The 27,208-nt window shown below is 38.4% G+C and overlaps 1 protein-coding gene across 1 annotated transcript in view; it reads left to right on the forward strand.

The window, feature by feature from the left end:
- LOC149250391 (uncharacterized) overlaps positions 1–27,208 on the forward strand; it is a 132,470-nt gene that overhangs the window by 42,661 nt on the left and 62,601 nt on the right. The window contains exon 7 of the mRNA XM_089453635.1: positions 11,450–11,705. Within this exon, the coding sequence (XP_089309761.1) occupies positions 11,450–11,705 (256 nt within the window). The remainder of the gene's footprint in view (positions 1–11,449; positions 11,706–27,208) is intronic.

The raw sequence follows: 27,208 nt of genomic DNA on the forward strand, positions 1-27,208 counted from the left end.
ATCGGTAGCCAAGGACACCTTACAAACTGTGTTAGCTCTTGCAACACAGTTGGATGGACAACACACCAAATGGATGTGAACTTTGAGTCTAATTACGTGGCATTAATGTGAGGTAGTTAGGTTATGTGGGTCCTATGGGTAGTACAACTACCTAAGGAATGGCATAAAAGGGAAATACTTGTATTAAATGACTCAATTAGTAAAAAATATCATATTTTGTATATCTTGCTTATTTTTTCAACATGGTATACAAGCAGAAGGATTTGGAACCTTAGTTAATTCAAATTCGAAGTGTTTTAAATCTAATTCATTGTTGATTGGGACTCAAGGATTCAAGGAAAGAAAATCTTTGTAAGTTTCAGTTATTTCTGATTCTCTGAATTTTTTCCAACTCTAGAAAAAAAGATTGTAAACTCTTAAAAAGGAATAACAGGTCAAAGTCATTCATTGAACCTGACGACAGAAGAGAAAGCCTTAAGTGGATCAAAGCCACCATACTGGAGGTAACAGATGCCGCCATAGAGGCACAGAACCTGACATAGCACAAAGAGAGAAATATGTAGCCGTTTGTCACAATCAGACCAGATGCAAGGAACGAAAGTCCACCATTACAGATGCTGCCATAGAGGCACAGAACCTGACATGGCACAAAGAGTAATATGTAGCAGCTTGTCACAGCCAGATCAGATGCAAGGCACAGAAGACCACCATAACAGACACTGATGTGAAGAACAGACAGTAGGGTACACATCCACTGGAAAGCACAGAGATGTGGACTGGGAACTTTAGCATGCATACATGTAATGCTTTTGCCCTAAATATCATCAGAGTTATTTGTTTTATGTGTGAAAGTTACAGGGGTATAGTGCTAGAAGCAGTTGCAGACGTTTTGCAGTTGATTTTTGCCATATCTTAGGTGGGATTGCCCTAGCAAATGCAACTTGTAGAACTAGTTATCTTCGAATAATTTGCACAAGTATAACTTACAGCAGGAGGAGGTAACTCTTTATTATCTGAAGATTATCTTTGATTTCGCTAAATTTCCTTGCAACAAAAGGGGTGAATATGCACAGAATTTATACTTCCATAAACTTTATGCATGATTTTTCTTCAGCTCCAGAAATATAATTTCATTTCCAGGGGGTTAGTGTAAAGACTTCCAGTTGGAGGTGCATATGTTTTCAGTCTATTTTCTTCCCTCAGGTGTGATTGCCGTAGCAGAGGCAATTCGTAGAAGAATTATTTATCTACATAGAACAGATATTCTGCACAATCATAAGTTCCAATAGGAGGAGGTAACTCTTTCTTATCTTAAAATTATCTTTTGATCAACCTGAATTTCTTTGCAATACACTGAATATCAACTTCCAGAAACAGAATATTTATTTCCAGAAATATCATATATAAATTTGCCTCTGTTCCAGAAAGAAAATTTTTATTTCCGGAAACCTCATGTACAAATTTTCCTCATTTTGTTTTCTAAGATTGAAGCACCCTTCCAGAAAAAATGATGTGCATATTTCTACACATGGAAGGGCAAGTTTCAATTACAGTTAATGCACAAAACGTATGGGGGATGGTCAAAGTAACTGAGTGCAAGCCCACAAAGCCATAAAAGTTGATTGAATGGCAGAATATGAATGATAAGGCTAAATGCATTATAAGGTTCACTGTATCAGATTCTAACTGCATCACGTTGATGTGGAAAAATCAGCCTCAGAAGTATGGGAAAAATTAAAACAAATTATCTGGGTTGAAAGCATTGAATGATAAGTTTTGTCTGAAGCTTCAACCATTCAGATACAAAACGATGCAGTGATCATGTAAAATCACACATTTGAGATCATGTAAAATGGCACAAATGATATATGGGCACTAATAAAATAGTTAACAGAATTGGGTGTGGAATGTATTGTTGAGTAGCTTGCCATTTAATTATTGGAATGCAGTATTCATGTTGAGTCAATCACCTTGAGGATCAGATATCCTCTCAGATGGCAGGCGAGAAGAGGGTAAGTGAAGAAGTATTTCGAGAAAATGCTTTCAATGATACAAATAAAACAGGCAAAAGGGCAGGTAAAAACTTAGTCCACAAACAAGACCTTGATTGCTATTATTGTTGAAAACCTGGCCACACAGCATGGAATTGTAAGGTTAAATCTGCTGAGCCATTGAAAGGACAGGTCAAAAACATAAAAGAAATCAAGTGAAAGGAAGGAGAATCAGGCTCTAAAAATTGAAGATTTTACAATTGAAGAAGCTACTGACAATGAGATTGAGATTGATGATAATGAAACTAAGTTGCACGAAACAGGGAAACGGAAACGAGTTTCCGAAACGGGAAGCAAAACGAAACGCGACCTGCCCAAATTTTGGAAACGGGGAAACGCGAATATATATAATAATAATAATAATAATATATATATATATATATATATATATATATTAAAAATATTTAAAAATTATTATTATATATATGTGCAATCATAAAGCATGAATGATACATTTACATTATATGATTATAATTTATTACATTTAAACATTAAGATTAAATTTACATCACATTTACTCATGAGTCATGAATGATCACATAATGAAAATAAAAATATAGGAAAATCCAAAATCAGCCTTTATTTATATTAGTATATGAGGCTGCAAGTACAATAAAGACTATAAGGCTGCAAGAACTATAGAGACAAGTCACAAAAGACTAATCTTCATCATAACAATCCTCATCAAAAATAGAAGCAGCGCAATGCTCAACAGTGGATGGTAGTGCTGAAGAAGATGATGCACCAATTCCACTATTAGATTCGGCCTCAATATTCAGGGCAGCAAGAGAGAGATCCAAATCATGATTTTCTGCATCCACATCCCATTCTTTAGAAGGACCACTGTTGTATTCTGGACCCCTACGAGATGCAAGGCGAAGGTTGGAGTGCACATAAACAAGATCCTTTTCTTTCTGTGAGCCCAACCTATTGCGCTTCACAGAATGAATAAAACCATAAGTGCTCCAATTCCTTTATGTTGATGAAGAAGTTGCCACTTGTGAAAGAATACGAATGACAAGGTTTTGCAAATGTACACAATACTTGCTGAATAGTGTGATGAGAGAATGAGACAAACTGCTCTTTTATAACTTTAGAATAGGTTTCTAGAACATCCCGGAAACCTAAAAAAAATTTAAAAAACAACACATTAATTTGGGGAAACGTGGCTCGTACGGCCTGGAAACGCGTTTTCGGTCGTACTACCACGTTTCCGTTTCGGGAAACGTGGCAGTACGGTCGGAAACGCGTTTCCAGGCCGTACGATACGTGTTTCCGGGTTTCGTTTCGTTTCCCGGGAGGAAACGACCCCTAGGGCCACGTTTCCTACAACTTAGTAATGAAACTAATAATGATAATTTATCCTACGTAGTTTGATATCCAAAACAAAAGGTATGAAAGAAGTTCTGGTGAGTGTGCATGGCTGTCTTAAGTAATTCAAAAATTCTAGAGTTTTGGAATTCAATGAATTTGGAAATTGGGAATTCTAACTTTAAGAGGGTAATGGAAGCTTGATGGAGCACCTTGGAAAAACCCTGAAGGGAAAACAAGTGAGAGAGAGGAATTTCTTATTTCTTTCAGCGAAATTTTACAGCAATTGTGACAGCAATAAATACAACTTATCTCCCTGAAATTCATGCCCAGAATTTCCTTGGAAAATGTTCTAAATTTGCTCCTTGAATTTTGTGCCATCTGCTCCTCAAAATTTGTGCAGAATAGACCTTGATTTTTGTGCTAAACTTGCTCTGAAATTCGTATCTGATAGCTCCCTCGAAATTGATGCCTCGTGTACGAATTTTCCAGGAGAAATCACCCTTGAAAATTGTGCTTGCTCCTCGATTGTTGGACTGTTCTGCTCTACTGATAACTAGATAAAAATCAGTCCTTGATTTATGTGCGTGGATGACCCTCGAATTTTGTGCCTAGCTCCCTTGAAATTTGTGCTGTTCAGACTGTAATTAATGTGCTGAACATCCCTTAAAATTCGCGCTGTCATTGGGTAGACTGAAGAAAGGATGCCCTGAAATTTGTGGCCTGCTCAGCCTAGAATTTTGTGCCCTTCTCTCCTTGATATTCATGCTGTACCAGTGTTGTGAAAAGCGCGATTAAATTGCGCTTTTTTCAAAAAATCGTGTTTTTTTCCCTAAGATGATTTAATCGCGCGTTTTATGCGAAAAAAGCGGCTATATTTTTTTTTGCCGATTTTTTCCGAAAAAAGCGCAGGGTGTCGGGGCAGCGGGTTTTATAATGCGATTTTTGATTTTTTTTGCTCATTTGGACTGTGGGCGCGCGTAGAAGGAGGAGGACGTCTTGGAGAGAGCAGCTGGAGGGTTTGTGAGCAAATCTAAGTGCTTGTAGGACAAATTCAAGAGGAGACCACCAATTTCTCCATAAAAACGGTATGTGGATTAATTTTTTTTTGTTTTCCTTGTTTAAAAACATTGTTTTTCATTGTTTTTGGTTGGGAAACTTCATATGGGCACCATTTTCCTTTTGTTTTCATTGTTTTTAAAGAATTTTTTGTATTTTTTCATTGATTTGGGATGGGTAAATTGGTATGACTATGGGAACCAATTTTTTTTTTTTTTTTTTTCATTTTTTTTAAACATTGTTTATGTTTTTTCATTGTTTTTGGCATTTGCCATTTGGTTGGGTAACTTGGGTTTGGAACTTTGGATTCTGGAAATTTGTAACTTGTAATTTTGTAAATGCTAAATTGTAATCCTAAATTCCTATTTCCTAATCCTTATTTTCCCATAGGTTTGCAAATTCAAAATTCAAAAACAAACATGCCAAGGAAATTGGATCCTTTCTGGGAATATGGTGAACCTAAAGCTCCGAATGATAGACAAAACTTGAAATGCAAGTTGTGTGGAAAGGAGATACGCGGGGGGGTGTACAGGTTGAAGTTTCACCTTGCACAGATCCCTGGACATGATGTGGGGCCTTGTATAAATACAAATCCTGAACTTATCCAAAGAGCCATGAGAGCATTGGGAGAATTAGAGCACACTAGAGAGGCCAAAGAACTCAAAAGGCAACTAAAAAGGTCAGCTGAAGGAAGTGGGCCAAGTGGCACTGGTTCTACTGCAACATCAGTCAATCCGGTAGCTGCATCATCATTTTTTGTTCCTTGAACCACACCTGGTTCACAACCATCTATCGGTTCAATGCTAAAAAGAACTGAAAAAGAACAAGTTGACAGGTTGATGGCAAAATTTCTCCTCTGGAGTGATATTCCTTTCAGCATTGTAAGGAATAATCCATTTTTCCAACCTACTGTTGATGCTATTGCCAGTGTTGGCCCGGGGTACAAAATCCCTTCTTATCATGATTTCAGAGGCCAGATTCTTCAAGATGAAAAGCGTGACTGCACCCAAAGATTGGAGGATTTTAGGGCATCATGGGCACAAACAGGATGCACTGTTATGTCAAATGGTTGGACTGACCAAAAGGGGAGAACCCTTATAAACTTCTTGGTTAGTTGTCCCAAGGGGACTATGTTTATCAAATCTGTTGATGCATCTCATCAAATCAAAGATGCAAGAACTTTATGTGATTTGCTGGATGTGTTTATTTTGGAGGTGGGTGAACAACATGTTGTCCAAGTCATAACGGACAATGCTGCAAATTATGTGGCTGCTGGTAGAATGCTTATGGACAGGCATCCTATTTTATTTTGGACACCTTGTGCTGCCCATTGTATTGATTTGATGTTAGAGGACATAGGGAAAATTCCCTTTGTCAAATATACTGTTGACTCATCAAAAAGCATCACAAAATTTATATATAATCATACATCTGTGCTTAGCTTGATGAGAAGATTCACCAACAACAAAGAGTTGGTGCGCCCCGCCATTACACGGTTTGCCACGAGTTTCATATCTCTTCAATCCCTCTTGAATTCTATGTGGGATGTGAAGAGAATGTTTCTTTCAGAGGAGTGGCGTGCTTTGTCAATGAGCCGCAAACCAGAAGGAGAGGCCGTATGCAGACTAGTTTCATACCAGGAAGACTTCTGGGCGGGAGTGCAGGAGGTGTGCACCGTTACTGAACCTTTGGTAAAGGTTCTTCGGTTGGTTGATGGTGAGAAGCCCGCAATGGGCTATTTGTATGAAGCCATGGACAGGGCCAAAGAAGCCATTCGGGCCTACTATATGATGATAAGGGAGATAATGGGTTTCAGAAACAACTCCTTCTATGGGGAGTGATTGATGAGCGATGGAACAACACACTCCATCGTCCCATTCATGCTGCTGGGCTTTTCCTGAACCCTGCATTTTCTTATGCATGTGGGTTTGATTTTGATGCTGAGATCATGGATGGATTCTTATCCTGTGTCCAGAAGATGGTGCGATCTTTAGAACAACGTATAGAGATCTCTAAACAAATTGAGACATATAAGATGGTAGGTGGCACATTTGGCTTTGAGATGGCTATCACTGATAGGACGATTAAAATGCTAGGTATTTTTTAGTTTGTAACTCTGTTTCAAATTTCATTGTCTCTTCAAATTCCATTTTTTTCTTATGTTTATTTAAAATTTTATTTGTAATTTTGTTGTAGATGCATGGTGGAAAATGTATGGCGGCAAAGTACCCTTTTGCAAAAGCTTGCCGTACGCATCCTCAACCAAACATGCAGCTCTTCAGGATGTGAGCGCAACTGGAGTGTATTTGAAAAAATACACAACAAGAAGCGCAATAGGTTAACACTTAAACATTTAAAATATTGCAAATTTCCAAATAAATTTTTGAATTCATTAAACAATATTTTTTTTTATAATATTAATAATTAAGTATTATTTCATGATCTTTGTACAGGTTGGAGTCCCAGCGACTTAATGAAATGGTCTACGTCTACTACAATCTTCGATTGTGGGTGAGGGAACTTGAGAGGACACCTGATGTGGATGTCATCTCATTGGATGGGATTGACACCATTGCTGCATGGAGGGTTGAGGCCGAGAGGCCTCTCATGGATTCTACTGATGATTGGTTAGTGTAGGATGTAGTGGAGGGGGAGGAGGAGGAGCAGGAGGAGGAGGTGACACCGCCTACCCGGGCTACCACTGCCACCAGTAGAGGACGTGGTCTACCTCCTGTAGCTCTTACTTCTAGTTCTTCAACTTCTAGAGCACATCAGACTCCACTGCCATTTCCACCAGCACAGGCACTAGCATCTTACATCTAGAGGGAAAGGGAAAGCTGTGACATTTTCTCGCAAGAGGGGTAGAGGAAATCAATAGGATTAGTCTTTCATTTTATTGTATATGAGTCTATGACATTATGACATGATGAGATACATTATCATATTTTTTGTTGATATTTTGAGGATGAGCTGGGACTCAGGAGTCAGGACTTACTATTCAAGACATGATTCAATGTTATGTGTGATTTTAGCACTAGAAATGATATTAAACATCTTATATATTAGTTTTTTTATCATATTTATGTGTCAATGTATTTATTTTATGTTGTAGATGGTTTAGATATTAAAAAAATTGAAAAAAAATGAATATTTTTGTACCAAATGCTTTTTTCCCGGTTTTTCCGGTTTTTCCCAATTTTTCCGATTTTTTCCGCTTCATTCCCAGTGCCGATTTAATCCCGCTTGCGCTTTTCACAACATTGTGCTGTACCTGCGGCTGTATTTCCTTATCTCTGCTGTACAAATTGCTCTCTCAGCGCTCTTGTCTTCTTCTCCAAAGCTCATGAAGAATGAATCCATAATGGTGCCTCTTCTCTCCTTGACTTGCTTTTTTGTTCTCCCATAACGGAGAGTGATCCTATGATCAAATGGTTGAGATTAGATCTTGGCCATTGAGATCAGGGTGGGGATTTAATCTCTCATTGACTTAACTTAAGTCAGTTTATCCCCTCAAATCACCTTTTCATTCAATATCCCAAAAGGTCACTTAGACTGTATATCTCATAAAGTTGTCTCAAGGTGGACACTTTTTCCTAGGCAAGACACCAAGCCTAAGGAAACTCTTGTCCTTGGTACACTCTTTTAACAAGACTCTCCAGTTGTGCTCGTACCTTGAAGATCTGCAAGTTTGACTATTACCCTGAGTGGCAAGCTTTTGCAACTTTGTGATCCTTTTGCCATAGCTTGCCCACCAAACATCTACAACAAATAAATGGAAAGGTAAGACAACAGATTATATTTCCATTGAGTAATAAATATATAGAAAGGAAAGATATTGAAATTTAAATGTCCGAAACGAATTCTACTTGTAACTTACTTTGCTTCCTAGCGGTCTTGTCTTGGATAGCCATGTCATACCCAAATGTCCTAGCACTTAGCTTATATATCTCAATCATTTCGGAAATCTCCGAGTGTTCAACGGGAGTCAACACCATTCTTTGTTCACATTGGAAAAATCCAACCATGACCTTTGCATCAAACTTAAAACCTCATGCATAAGCACAGTGTTGCATGTTTCTTACTCATATAGGACTCATCTGTCTGTTGACTCAACGACCTATATAAGACTCGGGAACAACCTTTATAAGATTCGTATAAGACTTGGCAAAATATAGAAGAAACTTCTAATATGAAAAAAAGGAAAAATAAAGAAAAGGTCAAATTTTGAGGGTATTCATGGGTCTTATGCGGGTCTTGTGCAAGTTTAATGCAGGTCTTCATGGGTACAAGTAAGAACCACAGGATCTATGCGAGTGATCCGTCTCGCTATAAAACTCATAAAGAACCACGTGTACTCACAGGTCTTGTGAGGGTCATGCTTGAGGTAGAGCTTCGTTGCATGAATCCGATGATGGAGAGTATTGTTCCATCGCTCATCAATAACACTTCATCTCTTGGCTTGTATAGTGAAATACCTTTTCCCCCTTGTCTTTGAGAGTGTTGATAGATAACTTTCTTGGTCCAATACATGGCTTCATGCAACTAGCTTGTTGCGGGCTTCTCACCTTCCACCAAGTGAAGAACCTTTACCAAAGTTAAGTAATAGCACACAACTTCTATACTATCATCCAAGAACTCTAATTGTGTCTAACAAGTTGGGCTATGGCTTGCCCATCTACTTTACTGTTGTAGGCACAAACATTCTGCTCATTGAAAGAAACATCCTTTGAAGAGAAATGAAGGTTGTTATGATAGGATAGACCAACTCCTTGTTCCCTATGAACTTTTTTATGAGTGTAAGAAAATACGTGTGTATATATATTCCTAGTTGTGTATATGCTTATGTTAAATCCTAGTTGATTTAACAATTTCCTTGATCCAAGGAATTTTGCCCATGTCCTTAAGCATCAAATCAAAGCAATTGGTGGCAGGAATTGTCCAATATAATCTCTGATACCTCTTTATGAGCAACTTGCCAGCATCAAATAATTAGCAGCATTGTTTGTAATGACTTGGAAAGCATACTATTATGGACCTATCGCATGGATGAAGCTATTCAACAACTCACATAGTAATTGTGCATCTTAAACATATGTAGATGCATCGACATAGACAAACATTGCCAACTTGGGACAATTAATCAAGAAATTCAAAAGGGACTTGCCATTCCCATCTGTCCAATTGTTTGGCGTAACGATGGATCCTTTGGTCTCCCATGATTCCCTAAGCTCGTCCATTCTCTTTGTGCAATCATCCTTTTCCCGTTGAAGGAGAGGCCCTCTCAAGTCATTATAGGAAGGGCCCTTGCATTGGGCTAATTATAGCAATGACTTTAGGCATGTATGATAGAATGGGTTGTTCTTGGCAATGTTGAATGGCATGTCACTTCGTAGAAAACATCTTGCCACAATAGAAGCATAGAAGGTTGTACCCTAGGAAATGACCTTGGCACAAAGAAAGGTGAAGACGTTGAGGCACTAGGCATTGTGGAATGTGAGCCCATGGATTGGCTTTCCCCACCCCTGAGATGCTTGCAGTTATTTGCAAGCACAAGCCTCATTTCTTCCCTCTGATCTCTCTCCCTATTCATATAAAAAATTGATTGATTTGCACTGTGGACAAATTCTGGGGTAGATGCCAGAAAAATTCTCACCTCACCCTCGGGATTTGGCAAAGTGGTATTTCAAGTGATTATTTAAACTAAACATTTTCACACCACATATCTTGCAATTCAACCTCATTTCTCAAAATAAGATTTTTAAAAGAACAATGTATCACTTCAGTATAAGGTTCATAGTATTGCTTTAATAGGATATATGAATCTAAGAGCTATAAGCCAAAATTTGTCTAAATTATAAGCTATTAAATGGCTTTTGTCTGTTATGAGAGGCCAACAAAATTGTTATGTTTGAGATTTTCAATTTGTTGAGCAAGAACTTTTTGATGTTTAAGTGAGGGTTTCATATGCGTTGGCAGGATATACAATTGTATGATGTAGAAGGAACTATTTCTTCAATGTAGCATGGTTTATAGCCATGCTGTATTGCAGTCTGGTTGATTTTAGATTCCCCGAAGGTGAACTTAATAAAGGATTCCAAATGATCTCTAGATTCTAGAATGAGTTAACTAGCATGTTTGTAATTGCTTGGAACTTGTTCAAATTTACATGCATGCCCTTGAAGTAAGTTATGTTAGAATTAATTTTTGAATTCTAACTTTTCTCTGCATCAACATGTGTATAATTATTTTTGGCTGTTTCATTAGACTTGCACTTCAAGTAAAGTTTTTTTGGAATTAACATATAAATTCCAATTAATTGGTGTATCAGCATGTTCACAATGCTCTGTCTGTACTAGTTTACCTGATTTGCCCTTGGCTTAAATTTGTTTGTAACTTGTAACTAACATAAACTCTGATTAGTTGGTACAAACTTTAGCCTGTTTGACTAATATGTCACAGGCTACCAGTGCAGTGAGAACAGTGAGCATCCTATTTCTTTATTTTAGTGAATAATACTAAATAAATTCATCAGAACAAAGAGCTATCTATAGAGGAAGGAAATTCTTTGTAATAGTTATGATGCTCAATATTCAGTTGTCTCATTTCATGCAATTAAGATAAACTACAGATGCTTATGTAATAATTTATGCTTTGTAATTGATGACTGTAATAGTAAATATAAAGTTTTGGAGGATGATATCTAGCTTCTTGGCCTAATTGTGGAGAATTTTGTTCTATCTACTGAGGTATTGTGGATAGAACAAAAGTGTAGTGTCATTGGTTACAGATGTGTATTTTGAGTTAGGGAATCTGACTTTCTGCAGTTTGTCACTAGTGCATGTTCTTGTCTAACCGTCGACAATTGGTGGTATAACTGTGTATTTCCTAGTTAGTGTTTGTTTCTCATGGATCAATACTTCAGAAACAGTAATAAGCTTGACTTTGTAGCTTAAGTTTATTTTTTATCAACTAGGGGGTGGACTTTCATTATCCAATTGGCCATGTTCTCGGCATCTTTTCAAACGCAGTGTGTTGGATGAAGTTAGAGAGGGTTCGCGTGGGAAGGAGAATTCTTCTGGAAAATTGATGTTGCCTGTTGGGTCAGTTGGGCGGATATCCTCACCACCTCGTCCTCTAGTTGCTGCTCGTTTTGCTTCAGCTGGTGATGCTGATATTTATGAATACTTTTGTTGGGGAGAAGTAACAGGCTTTGACAGAGCAAAGTGCCCAGAACTCCGAGCAGCAAAATTACTGCCAACATCTTCTCCGATTGTTCATCTGGCGGTATGTTTGACAATTTATATTCTGTTAATAATCCATGTTTTTAATAACCAATCCAATGATATATCATATATGTGAACTAAATTTATAAGATTTGCTTATGGTTATTCTTGAGAAAAAAACAAAGACTAGATGCTTCTACCCATTCTCATACTTAAAACATGCTTTGTTAGTGTTCTGAAGTTAATCTGTTTTTTTCAAGATTCATGTGAGATCTAAGTTGTATTTTGTATGTTTGACAATTTATATTCTGTTAATAATCCATGTTTTTAATAACCAATCCAATGATATATGTGAACTAAATTTATAAGATTTGCTTATGGTTATTCTTAAGAAAAAACAAAGACTAGATGCTTCTACCCATTCTCATACTTAAAACGTGCTTTATTAGTGTTCTGAAGTTGATCTGTTTTTTTCAAGATTCATGTGAGGTCTAAGTTGTATTTTGTTTTGTATAGGTTTGATGACATTAGAATTGATGAATTGGACAAAGAAATTTTGAAAATTGAAAGTGTTATCTTTGTAGGTGTCTCATCAGAGCTACTACATCCACTACCAAAGCAGGGTGCCCTTTCAGTTTGTTTAAATTTTTTTATCTTTTGGATGTGCTGGGATGTCTTCCGTACATGGTTTTTGCAATGAATGGTGTCTGCTTCATGTAAAATGTTTTTGTGAGGTGTTTATCAAGGATAGGAATATTTTGAAGGGCAAGAGTAAGATGCTACTAGTTTAATTGTTATAAGTTTCATGGTTTGAAGCATACTATATTAGTTGAAAATGGAGTTTGTTTTAACTTGATCCAACTTTCAGTTATGTATTGGACTATCCAATATAACCTTGTATGCTTAGATGAGGTTAAAATATTTGTATTTAGGCAGGGAATTCTTTACTGTTTTGTTTGTTCAGAAGTTTTATCTATTGGACATGTTTTAGTTTCTCTAGTTTGGCTAATTGGTTTCTTATTCAAATATGTTACTTGGCTTGAAAAATATTTATTATCTCTTGTTTGCCAATTTGGCATATATGCCTGATCCATGGTTGTTAGCAATGGTTGAAAGTGCAACAATTGCCTACAATAATGAGAATAAAATTAATACCAACTGTTAATCTCAAAAAGGTTTAAACTATAAATTAGGCTGAATGGGATTTCATTATAGGCATCAATCATTGCTAGTGGTATTTGTATTGAAGTTGGTAGTAAATAATGTGTCACCTGTCTATACAAGTGATACTTTTGATTTTGGGACCGATAGATTGCGTAGGCTTATGTTACCAGAAATGAGTAAGGGGGAACAAACTGCAGAATGACAATGGAATGATAAATCTGGCATATAGGGTTTTGGGGATACAAAACAATGTTCCTCTGTCCAAAGAAAAGAAAATATAGAGAAATTTGCGGGGACCATTTGAAACCACAGAGAAAAGGCATACATAACTATTTGAACTTTGACCACATTGATTATGATCCTTCTCCATAAAGCCTTTGACAAAAGGGGATTAGCATAACCAAAAATAAGCTGCAAAAGCTAATATACTATTTGTTCTTTGACAAAATGATCCAATGGTTTTGAGTTTTCATGGGTACGACTGCAGATGGGTTGTAACGTGGTCCATCAAGTGCAACATATCCATTTATAATTTCACACATGCCTTAATTCACTTGATTTGTTCCAAGTGTAATGAGCTCACAAAGAATGAGTGTCATAGTGTTTTGTTAACCACAAGCATGATAGACCATAAAAAAGCCCACTGCTGGTCAATTGGGCGATGGATGGGATCCCTCTATACATCACTAACCAAGCAAAAACCCGTGGCTTATAGGAAAGTTGAATGAACCAAACACTATGGAGTTTGCACGCCCATTTATCCCCAAATTGGCGGACACCTATCTTGCATTGAGGATTTGGGATAATAGACGTCCTTGATAAAGCATTGAAGAGAGATGATCGGATTCTAGAATGACCCTGGTGAAGCGGTCAACCAACTCAACACCCTCAATTTGTGCAAAATGACCTAGGCATTCTGATATTCATTTAAAATAATATAGACATTGGAATAGGGTTTCTCAATTTCGTAATTGAAGGCCAATCGGGGGAAATCAAACCATATTCCTAAGCAAGAGAATGCTTATCCTTCCATGATCATATGGCAAAATCTTGTATATATCCCTTGAATAAATTTCCCTTCTTGCTTACGTTGCATTCATGAAAGCGAGGCTTCTAAATTCTTTGCAACACATGCCCCTTGAACTTCCTATCTCCAAATGAGACTACAAGGCAAATCCCATCCTTCCCTATTGTGTTACCAATGCTATTGGATTAGACATACAATAACTTTCCAAGTTGAACGTGTGCTCCTAAGATGAACAAGCTTGATAATTGAAACAAATGGGGTGAGGAGATAATATTACATAAACCAAAAGCTCCTCAAACCTTACTTGTATGTTGACCAAGCATCAATTGATGCCAAAACAAGACCTTGTAATAGGATGAACCCTTTGGACACCTCACAACACTCTTGGCCACAATAATACTATCCTAGGTGGTAACATCAATCAAACTAAGTCCCCCACTTGTCCTCGACTTGCATATGACTCGTACTCTACTTGCATATGACTCGCTGACTCAAGAAATACTCGACGAGTAGCCAAAAATTAAAAAGTATCTCATTCTTTTTTGCATAAATTATAAATTAATGGTAATTCCAATTTCCAACACATACAACTTATGAAACCATGGTTTACACAAGAATCCATAACATCATGTCATAAAATATGATCATATAAGTTATAACATAATATTGAGAAATCTAGGGCATCTTTAGATTAGGGTTCTTCAAGTGATTTCTCTTCTCTTGACAAGTTCTTGTGATGCCTTTTTAATTCTTCTTCATTATATTAGTGTTCTTTCCATCATTAAGACAAATTCCAAAACAAAGGAAGATCACAAACACGAAAATGACACAAGAGGTAGGCACTCAGCTAGGGCAAACCCCCAATGAAGGGGAAAACCTAGTCAAACTCTTCCATTAGTAGATTTAAATCAAATTGAGACAAACAAGGACCTTAGAATTGACCAAAAGACCTTCCTCACTCTGCCAAGTCAGCGTTCCAAGATGATCAACCAAATACCAAAAGTCATCTTTAGTCAATCTGCGTCAACCCAACGTCAACTCAAAATTTCAGTGTGCCTGCACTTCTGAAATTTCTGGCCTTCCTGCATTTTTGAAATTTTCGGCCTACCTGCACTTCTAAAATTCGCATGTGTGGGAGCAATGTTACTTGGGAGCGGGAGCGGGAGCGGGGAGCGGGAGCGGAAGCGGGAGCGGGAGCGACCATTTTCAGAAGCTCCCGGTTTGGGAGCAAATCGGGGAGCGATTTTTTAAAAATATATATATTTTTTTATATTTTTTAATTTTTGATACATATATGTCAACAAAAACATGTAGAATGATGAAATAGACATAAAAAACATAAAAAAACATAAAAAAACATAAATTGATCATTGAACCATATATCACATCAATCATCTAGAAATTATAATCGTCATCAACCATGTCCACAAGTTAGTAAAATACATATTACAACTGCAACATAACATTAAGTTGATACATTGAAGTTGAAAGCTTTCAGAATTGAAAATTCAATAACATTTATCATCATTGATCACCAAAGTAACAAGTTGTACTTCTAAGCCAAGTTTAACCATTACAAGAAGTAATATCGAAGATATTTCTAAGTCCTAACTTCTAACTGTTAACATGATATGAAATGTTAAAAATTTATAAAATGAAACATGAATAATGAGATGAAATGAAACAACTTTAGTCTTTCACAAAGCATCATATTCATAATTCACAATCATTACCAATGAGTTATAATTGCCAAGGCCCAACTTCAAACTTCAAATTTTCATTGTCACAGTGATATAATGTTTACAAAAAATATCATAATGTCATAATGATATGAAAGAGTCAAGAGTCAAGAGTCAAGGACTCAAAACTCAACAGTTATGAAAACTAAAGTCTAATAGAAATTAAAAAAGACAAGTAAACTATAAATCTACAAGTGGCCCTTGCCACGAGAGTCCCCAAGAGTATAAGTAGGTCGTGGTGGTCTTCTAGGAGTCTCCCGCACAGACCGACGACCAGAACTAGAGCCTCCACGCGAGGGTGTCGATGGAGGTGGCGACAGCAATGGAACAAGACTCGGGCCCCGAGAACTGCTACTGGATGGTGGAGGTGGAGGTGGCATGGCTGCTGCAGCTGCTTCATGTTCATCCCGTACAAGCTCCTCTTCTAGTTCTTCCATATGTACAATGCCATCCTCCAAATTGTCGTCCTCAGGGTGATTGTCCCAAATTTTATATGTGGGATCTTCATTAGCCCGATCACAATAATGGCTCAACAACCTCAAATTGTAGTGCACATAAACCAAGCTTTCTGCTCGGTTTTCGTTGAGTCTGTTTCTTTTCACATTATGTATATAACTGTAGGTGCTCCAACACCTCTCTGCAGAAGAAGAATTTACAACCTGTGAAAGAACTTTTTTTGCCAATTTTGGCAAAAGTCCGTGGCCGCCATATGTTTCCCACCATGTGAGAGAATCAAATTTATCTTTGTCGTCCATTGCATGGAAGTTATCATACAAACCACTGCCACTGAAGTATCTGCCTATTTTAAGGCGCACAGCTGCACATTCCTCCCTGTCAGGCACCAACTTTTCTAATGCTTCCAGATATCCTCTAGTTACCTCTTGATCTAAATGGGGTTTGGTCCTAACACCACCCCCTGCTGCAGGTTTGCCCAACCAAGATTCTGAGTAGTATTTTGGCGTAAGGATATACGCCAAGCAATGTAGTGGAAGGTTAAGCCTATTCCACCGTTCACAGACACAATCATGAATCAGTTTGTACAAGTTGGGATCTTTATTATGAACAATGTCTTTTATTTCCCCCAACATGGTATCCATTTGCTCATACACCTCGCCAATCACTGGTTTGTCTGTATCTGCAAACCGAATCATGTTATAAATTGGCTTGGTGAAATCCAATACCTGTCTCACAGTTGTCCAAAACTGCCCATCAAGAGCGGCCTCCTCCACCGTTTCAAAACCTGCCATGTCAGCTACATTTGTAGCCCTTTCCTTTAACACCTGCCAATGTGGACTTGATACCATGCTAGCTAATGCCTCTCTTACCTTCAAAAGGCGCCTGAAGGTGAGGTAATAGCTACCAAATCTAGTCCTCGCAATCTTCAGCGACTCCAATCTCGAGTGACTGCGGAAAAGGCCATGGGTATTGCTATGATTTGTAATAAATTTTATCATTTTTTTTTCCTTTCTTGTACAAATCACCAATCCATTGGTATTGTTCATTTTTGTTTTTGACAATATCATGCAACAGAAGGTTCAATGTGTGAACCAAACATCCAGACCAAAATATGTTCGGGTATTTATCCTCAATAATTGCTCCCGCTGCCTTACAATTAGGAGCATTATCAGTGATGACTTGGATGACATTGTATGGGCCAATACGCTCAATTGTTTCAAGCAATGCTTCTGCAATGTTGATAGCGGTCTTGAACTTGTCTGAGTAATCATGTGCAGCTAGAAAGATGGGACCACTTCGGGACACAGCAAGAACACTTATCAATGGCTTCCCTTTTACATTTGTCCATCCATCAGATACAATGGACACCCCATTGTCAGTCCAAGAACTTGTCATTTTATTCAAAGACTGTGATATTTTTGCTTTTTCATGATCAAGACCAACAGTTCTTGCCTTGTCATACCCAGGGCTCTTGTATCCTTTAGGGGCATCATTTATGGCAGAAACCATTTCGTGCCAATAAGGTGAGCGTAGAACATTGAATGGTATCCCACATGCATAGAGGAACCTGTAAACTTTTGAATCCACATCATTCCTACACACCTCATCAAGGAAATCTGATATGGTTCTACGCCTTAAAGATGATGACCCTGTGCCTCCATGTCGATATCCACTGCCTTGGGAGGATGCTGAAGGAGTTCTTTGTGATGGTGAGATTGGTTCAAAGAAACCCCTTGATCTTTTTGTTCTGTATTGGGCGTCCTCCTCTTCCTTTATGTATTTGGCTCTATCTGCTGTTGACACCTTGTCACAAGTTTTGATTCCTATTTGTTTCTCTCCATCCCATGGCCTTTTCTTGCAGAGGTGTCTTCTAGCACGGGTGTATGAGCCTGTGTAGTCAGTGTTGCAATGGGGGCAATGAAATTTAGTGGTTCCACCCCCTCCCTGTTTCAGCCCTGTGAACATATTTCCACAATGGAGTTTGGTCTTGTTTAGTTTTTTGACCCTCATGTTCACCCTCCTCAACCTCTTCCTCACTGGGGTTTTCACCCGTTTGACTTCCTCCGGCTTCTTCATCCACCTCTTCAGTTTGAGGCCCCCTACTCTCCACCACCATAATAACCATAAAAGGGACCAGGAAGAGGAAAATGCCAATAAATATCCCCAGGTCCATGGTGTTTGATGTTTGTAGGGTTTGAGTCTTGAATCTGCAAATTAATTTAGTTTATTGGGATTAATTCATTTAATTTATTAATTTAATTTAAATTAATGAGCTTTAAACTCAAACAGGTAAATTAAACTAACCAAATTAACTACCTAACCAGCTAAACTAACTAAATGATTAAGTTACTTACCTTTGCAGGCTTGCTCCTCGCTCCTTGGCACTTGCTCCTCGCTCCTCAGCTCTGGCTCCTTGCTCCTCAGCTCTTGCTCCTTGCTCCTTTGCTCTTGCTCAGCTCTCACTCTCAAGCTCAATGAAGTTGAAATGATTTTTTTTTGGCCCATTGGGCTTATAAACAAAAAAAAATTTTCTAATTTTTTTTTAATTTTCGGGTCCGGCGGATTTTTTTCCGCCGGACCGCTCCCGGTCCGTTAAAAATCGCTCCCGGAGCGTCTTTTAATGCCCGGGAGCGATCAGGGAGCGATCGCTCCCCGGTCGCTCCCGGGCATTAAAAGACGCTCCGGGAGCGATCGCTCCCTGAAGCGCTCCCTCACAGACCAGGGAGCGCAAATTTTTTTACGGGAGCGCGCTCCCGAAAATCGCTCCCGTCCGGGAGCGATTTTGGGAGCGCGCTCCCGACCCGCTCCCGCCCGGAGTGCGCTACGGGAGCGGGTTCGAGGGGGGGGGGGCGCTTCCCCGCAACACTGTGTGGGAGAATATAATTGAATTTTAGATTCTTTTACTTGACAAATGCTTCACTCCTCTTCGCTTTAGGTTTTCTTCTCTTTTAGGCTCCTTCACTTTCCCTTTTCTTCTCTAAATTGCAGATCGAACTTCTTGGATGAGTGAGTGAGAAAATAGGTCTAATTGCATTGTATTTATAGACTTTTTGTGGGTTCGAATTCCTTCAATGGGGCCGACTTGACTGCTTTAGGGCCGACTTGGTGGAGGAGGCCGAAATTGTTAGGATATTCCGACACATAGGAAATAGTTAAGTTCAACTTGGTCTAGTATAGAGTTAGGTAAAGTGTGTTTCTTTACCGTTGTACATTTTGTAACTTACAATCCGACGGTCACGATATGTAGTGATCCGACGGTTCACTCTCTCCTCGGTATTACCGACACTTGATCCGTGGCTTGACACCCGATTGGTCCATGAGTTCTATTTAAAGCGCATGGAGGGTCATTGTTCGGGTAATCCGTGCATGAGAGAAGCTTATGTAAATTTTCATTCTTTGATTAATAAATTGCCTGTAGTAGCCACGTTGGCGCAGGCCGTGGACTGTTTCCCTCTTTGAGGGTTTTAACCACGTCAAAAATACTGGTGTATTGATCTGTGATCTAGTTGTGAGCGATGTCCTTTTGGTATTCTTTTTGAGGAACTTACCCTGTAAATTCCTACATGGTATCAGAGCTATTTGAGGGCCGTGTCCGTTGGTGATCCAAATCTGAAGCCGGTAGAACTGCATGCGGCTGTCGTTTCCTAGATCTGTTGTTTCTGACTGCTTTCGGGCCGAGAGGACTGCCTTGTTGCGTTCGGAGCATCTGTTCCAGTGAGGAACCCCTTTCGTTTCACGCGAAAAGGTTTCCGGTAGCCCTAGCTGCGTCATTTTTTAGATCGGGAGGTATACAGTGTTTTTGCAGTTTACTGTTATTTTCTCTCTGCTTATTTCGGTTTCGGTTTATTTAGTCCTTTTTTTTTAACCGGATCTATACCTTTCATCTCTGCGTATGCTCTTTGCCCTGCGACTCTGTGCGATCTGGGCAAATCAGAAACAGAAAGGAAGGATTGTTCTCATGCATATGCTCTTTTCCCTGCACTTTAGTGTGATCTCGGAAAATCAGAAACATTGAGAAAAATTTTAGTTTTTCGGCTAAAGCTAACTTTGAGATTTCTTTTTAAAAATATCTAGTTTTTTGGCTAAAGCTAACTTCGAGCCGCAAGGTTCGTTTTTCTTTGCATATTCGTGTTGGGTTTTGTGTTTTGTGTTTTGTAGGGAAAAAGAGCTTTCTCAAGGCAAGCACGCAAACCAAGGCCCCCCCCCCCCCCCCCTCTCTCTCTCAAATTTTTTGTATAGATCAATTGGTTCAAAGCTATTTTAAGAGAGTAGAGGTCTTGGGTTCAAGTCTTCATTTTGTGGGGGCGGATTTTTTCATTCCCGCACATTCGCGCACTTTGCCGGCAACTTCAACAAATTTTTTTCAAAAAGCCATAACTTCTTCATCCGGAAGCCTTTTTCAGAGCCGTTTTTTTTAAAACAGCCTAATTTTTCGAGATCTATCCATTGGAACACTTACTTTTAGCATCTTCAGCTTCATTTAAAAAAAAAAATGGAAAGTCCATGCCAAGTCATTCTTGACAGCACTAACTACTTCCAATGGATAGCCTACATGGAAGATTTACTTAGAAGTAAAGGTCTCTACAGAATAGCCACAGACCAAGAGAAAAAACCAAAAGATGAAGACAAGGCTGCAAAATGGGAAAATAGACAAGATCAAGCACGTGGTTTGATAGGGATGTCTATTTATCCTGATCTTAGATTCCATATTGCAGAACTTGAGACTCCTCATGAAGCATTGGAAAAACTCAGTAAAGTTTTTGGGATTAAAAATGAAATTAGAGCCCATCAACTTGAAAATGAGTTGCTTACATTGGATCATAATAATTTTTCTTGCATTGAAGATTTCTTGTCCAAATTCAAGACCCTTAGATATCTGTTGGAAGGTGTTAAGGTTAATAAAGAAGATAGTAACCTTATTTATTCCATCCTTACTAAGTTGGGACCAGCCTACTCTATATTTGTTTCCACCTTCCATTCTACAAGGGAAGCTTTCATTTGTCAAGGAAAAGACTACAAGGCCCCTTCCTTTGACTCTTTTTGTGATTCTTTAATAAGAGAACAAGAAAAACTCTTACACCTTGGTCTTCTTAATCTTGGAAACTCTTCCACGAAAGCGTTAGCCGCCCAGCAGCAACCAAATTCAAAGAATCCTAAGAAGTCATATCCTCAAAAGAATGGTCCTAAACCAACTCAGCCTCAAAATGAAAGATCATTTCAGCAAAATGATAAGACCAATAAAAACAAATGGAAGAAGACTGATAGACATTGTAACTTTTGTAATCGAGATGGCCACTTAGAATCTAAATGCTTTAAGAAGATGGAAGCCTTGGAAGCCGCAATGAAGAAACATAACATCCATGTGGAGCATACTTCAACTTCAACTTCCGGAATGGCACTTTCTGCATGTCGTTGTCAATCATCTCAGTCTGGTTATGCATTAAATGTATCTTCTTCCTCTCCATCTCATGAGTGGCTCATTGATTCTGGAGCCTCTTATCACATGGCCAAAAACCAAGCCATGTTTTCTTCTTTAAATGATTGTAACACCAAAAATATATATGTTGGTGATGATAGATCTCTTAATGTTGTCGGGACTGGAACTGTTCATCTAGACAATGGTCAGTTTAATGATGTATTATGTGTTCCAACCTTATCCTGCAACCTTCTATCTGTATATCAGATAACTCATTCAGGTGAAGGTAAAATTGTTGAATTTTCACCTCATGATGTTGTAATCAAGGATCTAAGAGATCCTAAACAGATTCGAGCTACTGGTATTGCTGATGATTCCACAAGGTTGTATAAGTTTCACAACTTTGGGTCATCAAATCTTCCCTCAGTATTTGTTGCTCATAATGATGAAGTGAGCAAACTTTGGCATGAGCGATTTGGTCACTTAAACTATCGCTCCCTTCAGCATCTATGTAAAGAAAATATGGTGACAGGTCTTCCTATGGTATCTTGCAGAGATGGTGTTTGTTCCGGATGTGTACTCGGAAAACATCATCGGGACAGTTTTGACAAACGTGCCTCTTGGCACGCCTCAGCCCCTTTACAGCTTGTGCACAGTGATTTATGTGGTCCACTTCCTGTTGCTTCATTCTCTGGCTGCAAGTATTTCTTAACTTTCATTGATGATTTCTCCAGACGCACTTGGGTATACTTCTTAAAACTCAAGAGCGAAGTATTTAACACATTTTTGGCCTTCAAAGCCTTTGTTGAAAAACAATCTGGACATCAAATTCTTAAGTTAAGAACTGATAATGGTGGAGAATATGTTAAAAACACATTCATCAACTTTTGCACCGAAAATGGAATTCAAATGCAACATACTGTTCCATACACTCCACAACAAAATGGTGTAGCTGAAAGAAAAAATCGCACCTTAAAGGAAATGGTTAATTGTATGCTGCAATCTAAAGGACTCAGTCTTAGTTTTTGGGCCGAAGCAATTAATTGTGCAAATTATATAATCAATCGCACTCCTACTAAGGTTCTAGAGAATATCACTCCAGAAGAAGCTTGGAGTTCCATTAAACCAGATGTAAGTCACTTTCGTGTTTTGGGAAGTGAAGCATGGGCCCATATTCCAGATGAAAAGCATAAAGCTTTAGAACCTAAGAGTGAGAAATGTACTTTTGTTGGATATTCTGAAGATGTAAAAGGTTATAGACTTATTCCATTTAAGTCCAAAAATGTTATCATTAGAAGAGATGTAAAATTTGATGAAAATAAATCGGCCTGCGAGCCTAGTCCGGCGGATGTGCCACCTCTTCCTATCTCTTCTACTTTTGAAAACATTTTTTCTTCAGATGATGAAAGTGAGGACGATAATCCTCCCCCACCTTCTCAGGATCCTCAACTTCCAAGATGGGTCCGTGCTACTCGGGATGCAGCAGGTGATCTTGCCGGTGATCCTACAGATCAGCGACGTACACGTTCTCAGTTTGAAAGAGCCTCTTCTTTACTGGTTCAAGCTCCAGTAAATCATGATCCTGACACTTTTGCAGAAGCTTCAGGCCATCCACATTGGGAAGCAGCTATGAATGAAGAATATCATTAATTGTTGGCAAATGATACATGGGATCTTGTTCCTCTACCAAAGGGACGCAAACTTGTTAGATGTAAATGGGTTTACAGAACCAAGTATGGACCAGATGGGAAAGTTGATAAACATAAAGCTCGTCTTGTTGCTAAGGGCTTTTCACAGGTTGAAGGCATTGACTACACTGAAACCTTCTCCCCTGTTGCCAAAATGAACTCTATCCGCCTTGTTCTTTCCCTTGCTGCCTCTTTAAAATGGGAAGTCCATCAGATGGATGTTAAATCTCCCTTCTTGCATGGGGACTTGCAGGAAGAAATCTATATGGAACAACCCATTGGCTTCATACAAGCAGACTCCAGCCTTGTTTGTCGACTTAAGAAATCCCTTTATGGTCTCAAGCAAGCTCCTCGGGCTTGGTATGCCAAAATGGATAGCTTTCTTTTAGAATCTGGCTTTTCTAGGTGTCATTCTGACAATACTGTCTACACCAAGAAAGTGGGCAACTCTCTTATCATCCTTGTTCTTTATGTTGATGATCTTATCCTTACTGGTAGTGATCCCAACCTTATCAACCATGTGAAGACCAACCTTAAAAAGAAATTTGAAATGACAGACTTAGGACACTTACACTATTTTCTCGGTCTTCAAGTCTTGCAATCCAAGGAGGGTATTTCCCTTTCCCAGTCCAAGTATGTTTGTGATATTCTTCGTCATTTTCACATGGAAGACTGTAAGCCAGCCCCTTCTCCCTTTCAGTCTGGAGTCAAACTTTCAGTCTCTTGTACTTCTCCTGAAGTTGATGTTACCTTATACCGTCAACTTGTAGGAAAACTCTTGTATTTAACCCATACTCGTCCTGACCTTTCCTTTGCTGTTGGCCTTGTTGCTCGGTTCATGCAAAACCCCCGTGAAAGTCATTGGAAAGCAGCTAAAAGAATACTTCGTTATGTTCGAGGTACAGTTCAGTTTGGGATTCATTACAGTGCCAAAGCAGCTCCTCTATTAGTTGGTTTCACTGATTCTGATTGGGCTGGTGACCCTGATGATCGGAAGTCTACTGCCGGTTATGTCTTCACTCTTGGTTCAGGACCTATTACATAGGCTTGTAAGAAACAGGCTGCCATTTCTCTTTCGTCAGCAGAAGCAGAGTATCGTGGTGCCGTGGAAGCTAGTAAGGAAGCCTTGTGGCTTCGTCAGATCCTATCAGAGTTTGGCTTTGAGCAGCAGCATCCAACCACACTTTGGTGTGATAATCAAAGTGCCATTCAGCTATGCAAAGATCCAGTCCAGCATCAGCGCAGAAAACACATTGAACTACACATGCACTTCATCAGAAAGCTCATTCATGACCATGTTCTTGAAGTGCAATATTGTTCAACAGATGATCAGGTTGCAGACATCTTCACAAAGGCTCTCACAGAGGCGAAGTTCACTAAACTTCGATATATGCTTGGAGTTCAGGAAGTTGTCACTAAGGGGGGATAGGCTCTAGTGCCTCCTTCCTTCTCCTATTGTGTCATATTTGTAAATCCTTCAATCCTATCCCAAGTTGTTCTTAAGGGGGGATGTTAGGATATTCCGACACATAGGAAATAGTTAAGTTCAACTTGGTCTAGTATAGAGTTAGGTAAAGTGTGTTTCTTTACCGTTGTACATTTTGTAACTTACAATCCGACGATCACGATATGTAGTGATCGGACGGTTCACTCTCTCCTCGGTATTACCGACACTTGATTCGTGGCTTGACACCCGATTGGTCCATGAGTTCTATTTAAAGCGCATGGAGGGTCATTGTTCGGGTAATCCGTGCATGAGAGAAGCTTATGTAAATTTTCATTCTTTGATTAATAAATTGCCTGTAGTAGCCACGTTGGCGCAGGCCGTGCACTGTTTCCCTCTTTGAGGGTTTTAACCACGTCAAAAATACTGGTGTATTGATCTGTGATCTGGTTGTGAGCGGTGTCCTTTTGGTATTCTTTCTGAGGACCTTTAACACATGAATAAATTTCTTTCTTGAGTCGAGAAGCCAAAGAAGGGTCTATTAAATGATGACAAATACTAGGACTCTTGACATAAACTATATAAGCCTGCAATGGAGGCTTTTGACCTAGAAATAAAATAATAAAGCATGAAAGCCATGCTTCATAGATAATTTTCTTTTATAATAAAATTTCTTTTTCTTTCTTTTGACAAATACCTCAAATATAATTACGAAGATCGACACAAGTTACGTTTTTCAACACTCCCTCTTAACTAGGGAGGTATTCATAATTACATATATATAGAGGTACATGGAAGATCTCAAAATGATATGTTGTATGAAGAGTCACAACACACGTAGTGCAACGAATTATATACTCGACAAAGGTATCTAATCTGATTGGGACTAAGGTGTGTTCCAAGCTTCCGCCACTCTATGTACCATCAGGCTTCCACTCTAACACCAATACAAGGATCTAGGTTCGTATCCAAGGTCAAAGCTCCAACACTAATGCCACCCTCCCTACTTCGGGATCTAGACATCATCACAGTCTGACCATATGTCCTCCCAAGCGATTTGTTGCCCCAAGAAGCTTCATCTATCCCTATAAACTAAATTAGATATATACACTAGTCCAAGCATGCTTCAAAAGTGTTCAACCTTCTTATGGAGAGATCTTGCATAATCACAACCCCAATCAATAATAAACTTTCAATATATATATATATATATATATATATATATATATAGATATAAGCACAAACCTTCGGGGTCGTCAATCATTTTGATGTTATTTAGGTTGTCATCAATTTATTAAACATAACTTGTCGTAAGCTTTCTTCCATAACTTCTATAGCAGCACCAAACTCAGTCTCAACAATACTTCCAGAACATCTAAATCTTGTTTATAACTTTGACAATCCACTGTTTGTAGTGCTTTTTCCATTCTCTGATTTCATTCTTTCTTCAAGGTCTTCACTATAGCTGTCGCAATATGCCCTTCCTCTCAACTCGGGAGAAATACATTTCCTTCATGCAAGCTCCCTCTCAACTTAGGGAGATCAACAATTTCATTCTTATTGGTTCTTTATCATAACATCGGAGAAAATTCAACCTTTCAAAGCTTCATTTCTCATGTCATCATCAATCTTGCAACTTACTTCATTCGTCATGCTCATCGTTATTCTCAAGTCATCTTTAATTATGAACATTTTCAACATCTTGAAGATTATTTACTTGGAATTCTTCAACAAGAAGTAGAATCATATACAAATATATAGAAGCATGATGCCAAATATATCAAAATCATGGCATTACAACGGAATCATCAAAACGATCAAGCCTTAGACATCAAATATCTAAACCAACTTAAGTTCATAGTCAATAAGTGTTGCATCTTTTATATTGTTGACTTAACAACTTTGCTAGGGTTTGGTCACAAACCCTAGATTCCATCAATGAGATTTTTGAAGTCTTAGATATCAACAATTAAATCATATTAGCAATCGAATCATAGCAAAGACATCTTACGTCTAGGATCATAATATTATGCCCTAGAATTTCATATCAAACTCTACTAGGGTTTTTGTCACAGACACTAGGTTTTATTAATCATGAATATCAACAACCAAGTTAGCATACTAGCATTTCATATGTAGGGTTTCATTATAATTTCCTTATATCAGTTTCTTTAGCTAGAGTCCTTATCGTAAACCCTATATACATGCATCAAATTCCAAAATTAGATATACAACAAATTTAATCAAGTTAGGAACTCGTACAATAGCACAGACACCTAGGGTTTCATTCCTAGGGCCTTACTTTAACAATTACAAGTGTTTTGTTGATAAACCGTAAACCTGAATTCATCAAACACCCAAAGGTCTAGGGTTTTACCATAACATTACCAAAACCTTGAACATCAAATTAATAGGATTTTATTATGAGATCTAAGCTTTATCAACAGACCCTAAGAAGACTAGGGTTTCATCATTAGCGTACCCTAAGCATCAAAATGTTATGGTTTTATAATGAACCCTAAATGTTAAGGGTTTCACCAAAATTAGCAAACAACAAGAGATAAAGTGATAAGGGTAGATTCAATCTAAAGATTGATCACCCAAACAAGAATTCTTATGATTAAGAAACC

Source organism: Pinus tabuliformis, chromosome 7 (assembly GCF_031772625.1).
Source record: "Pinus tabuliformis cultivar Carrire ecotype Pingquan chromosome 7, CPIR1, whole genome shotgun sequence".
In the NCBI taxonomy this organism is placed as follows: domain Eukaryota; kingdom Viridiplantae; phylum Streptophyta; class Pinopsida; order Pinales; family Pinaceae; genus Pinus; species Pinus tabuliformis.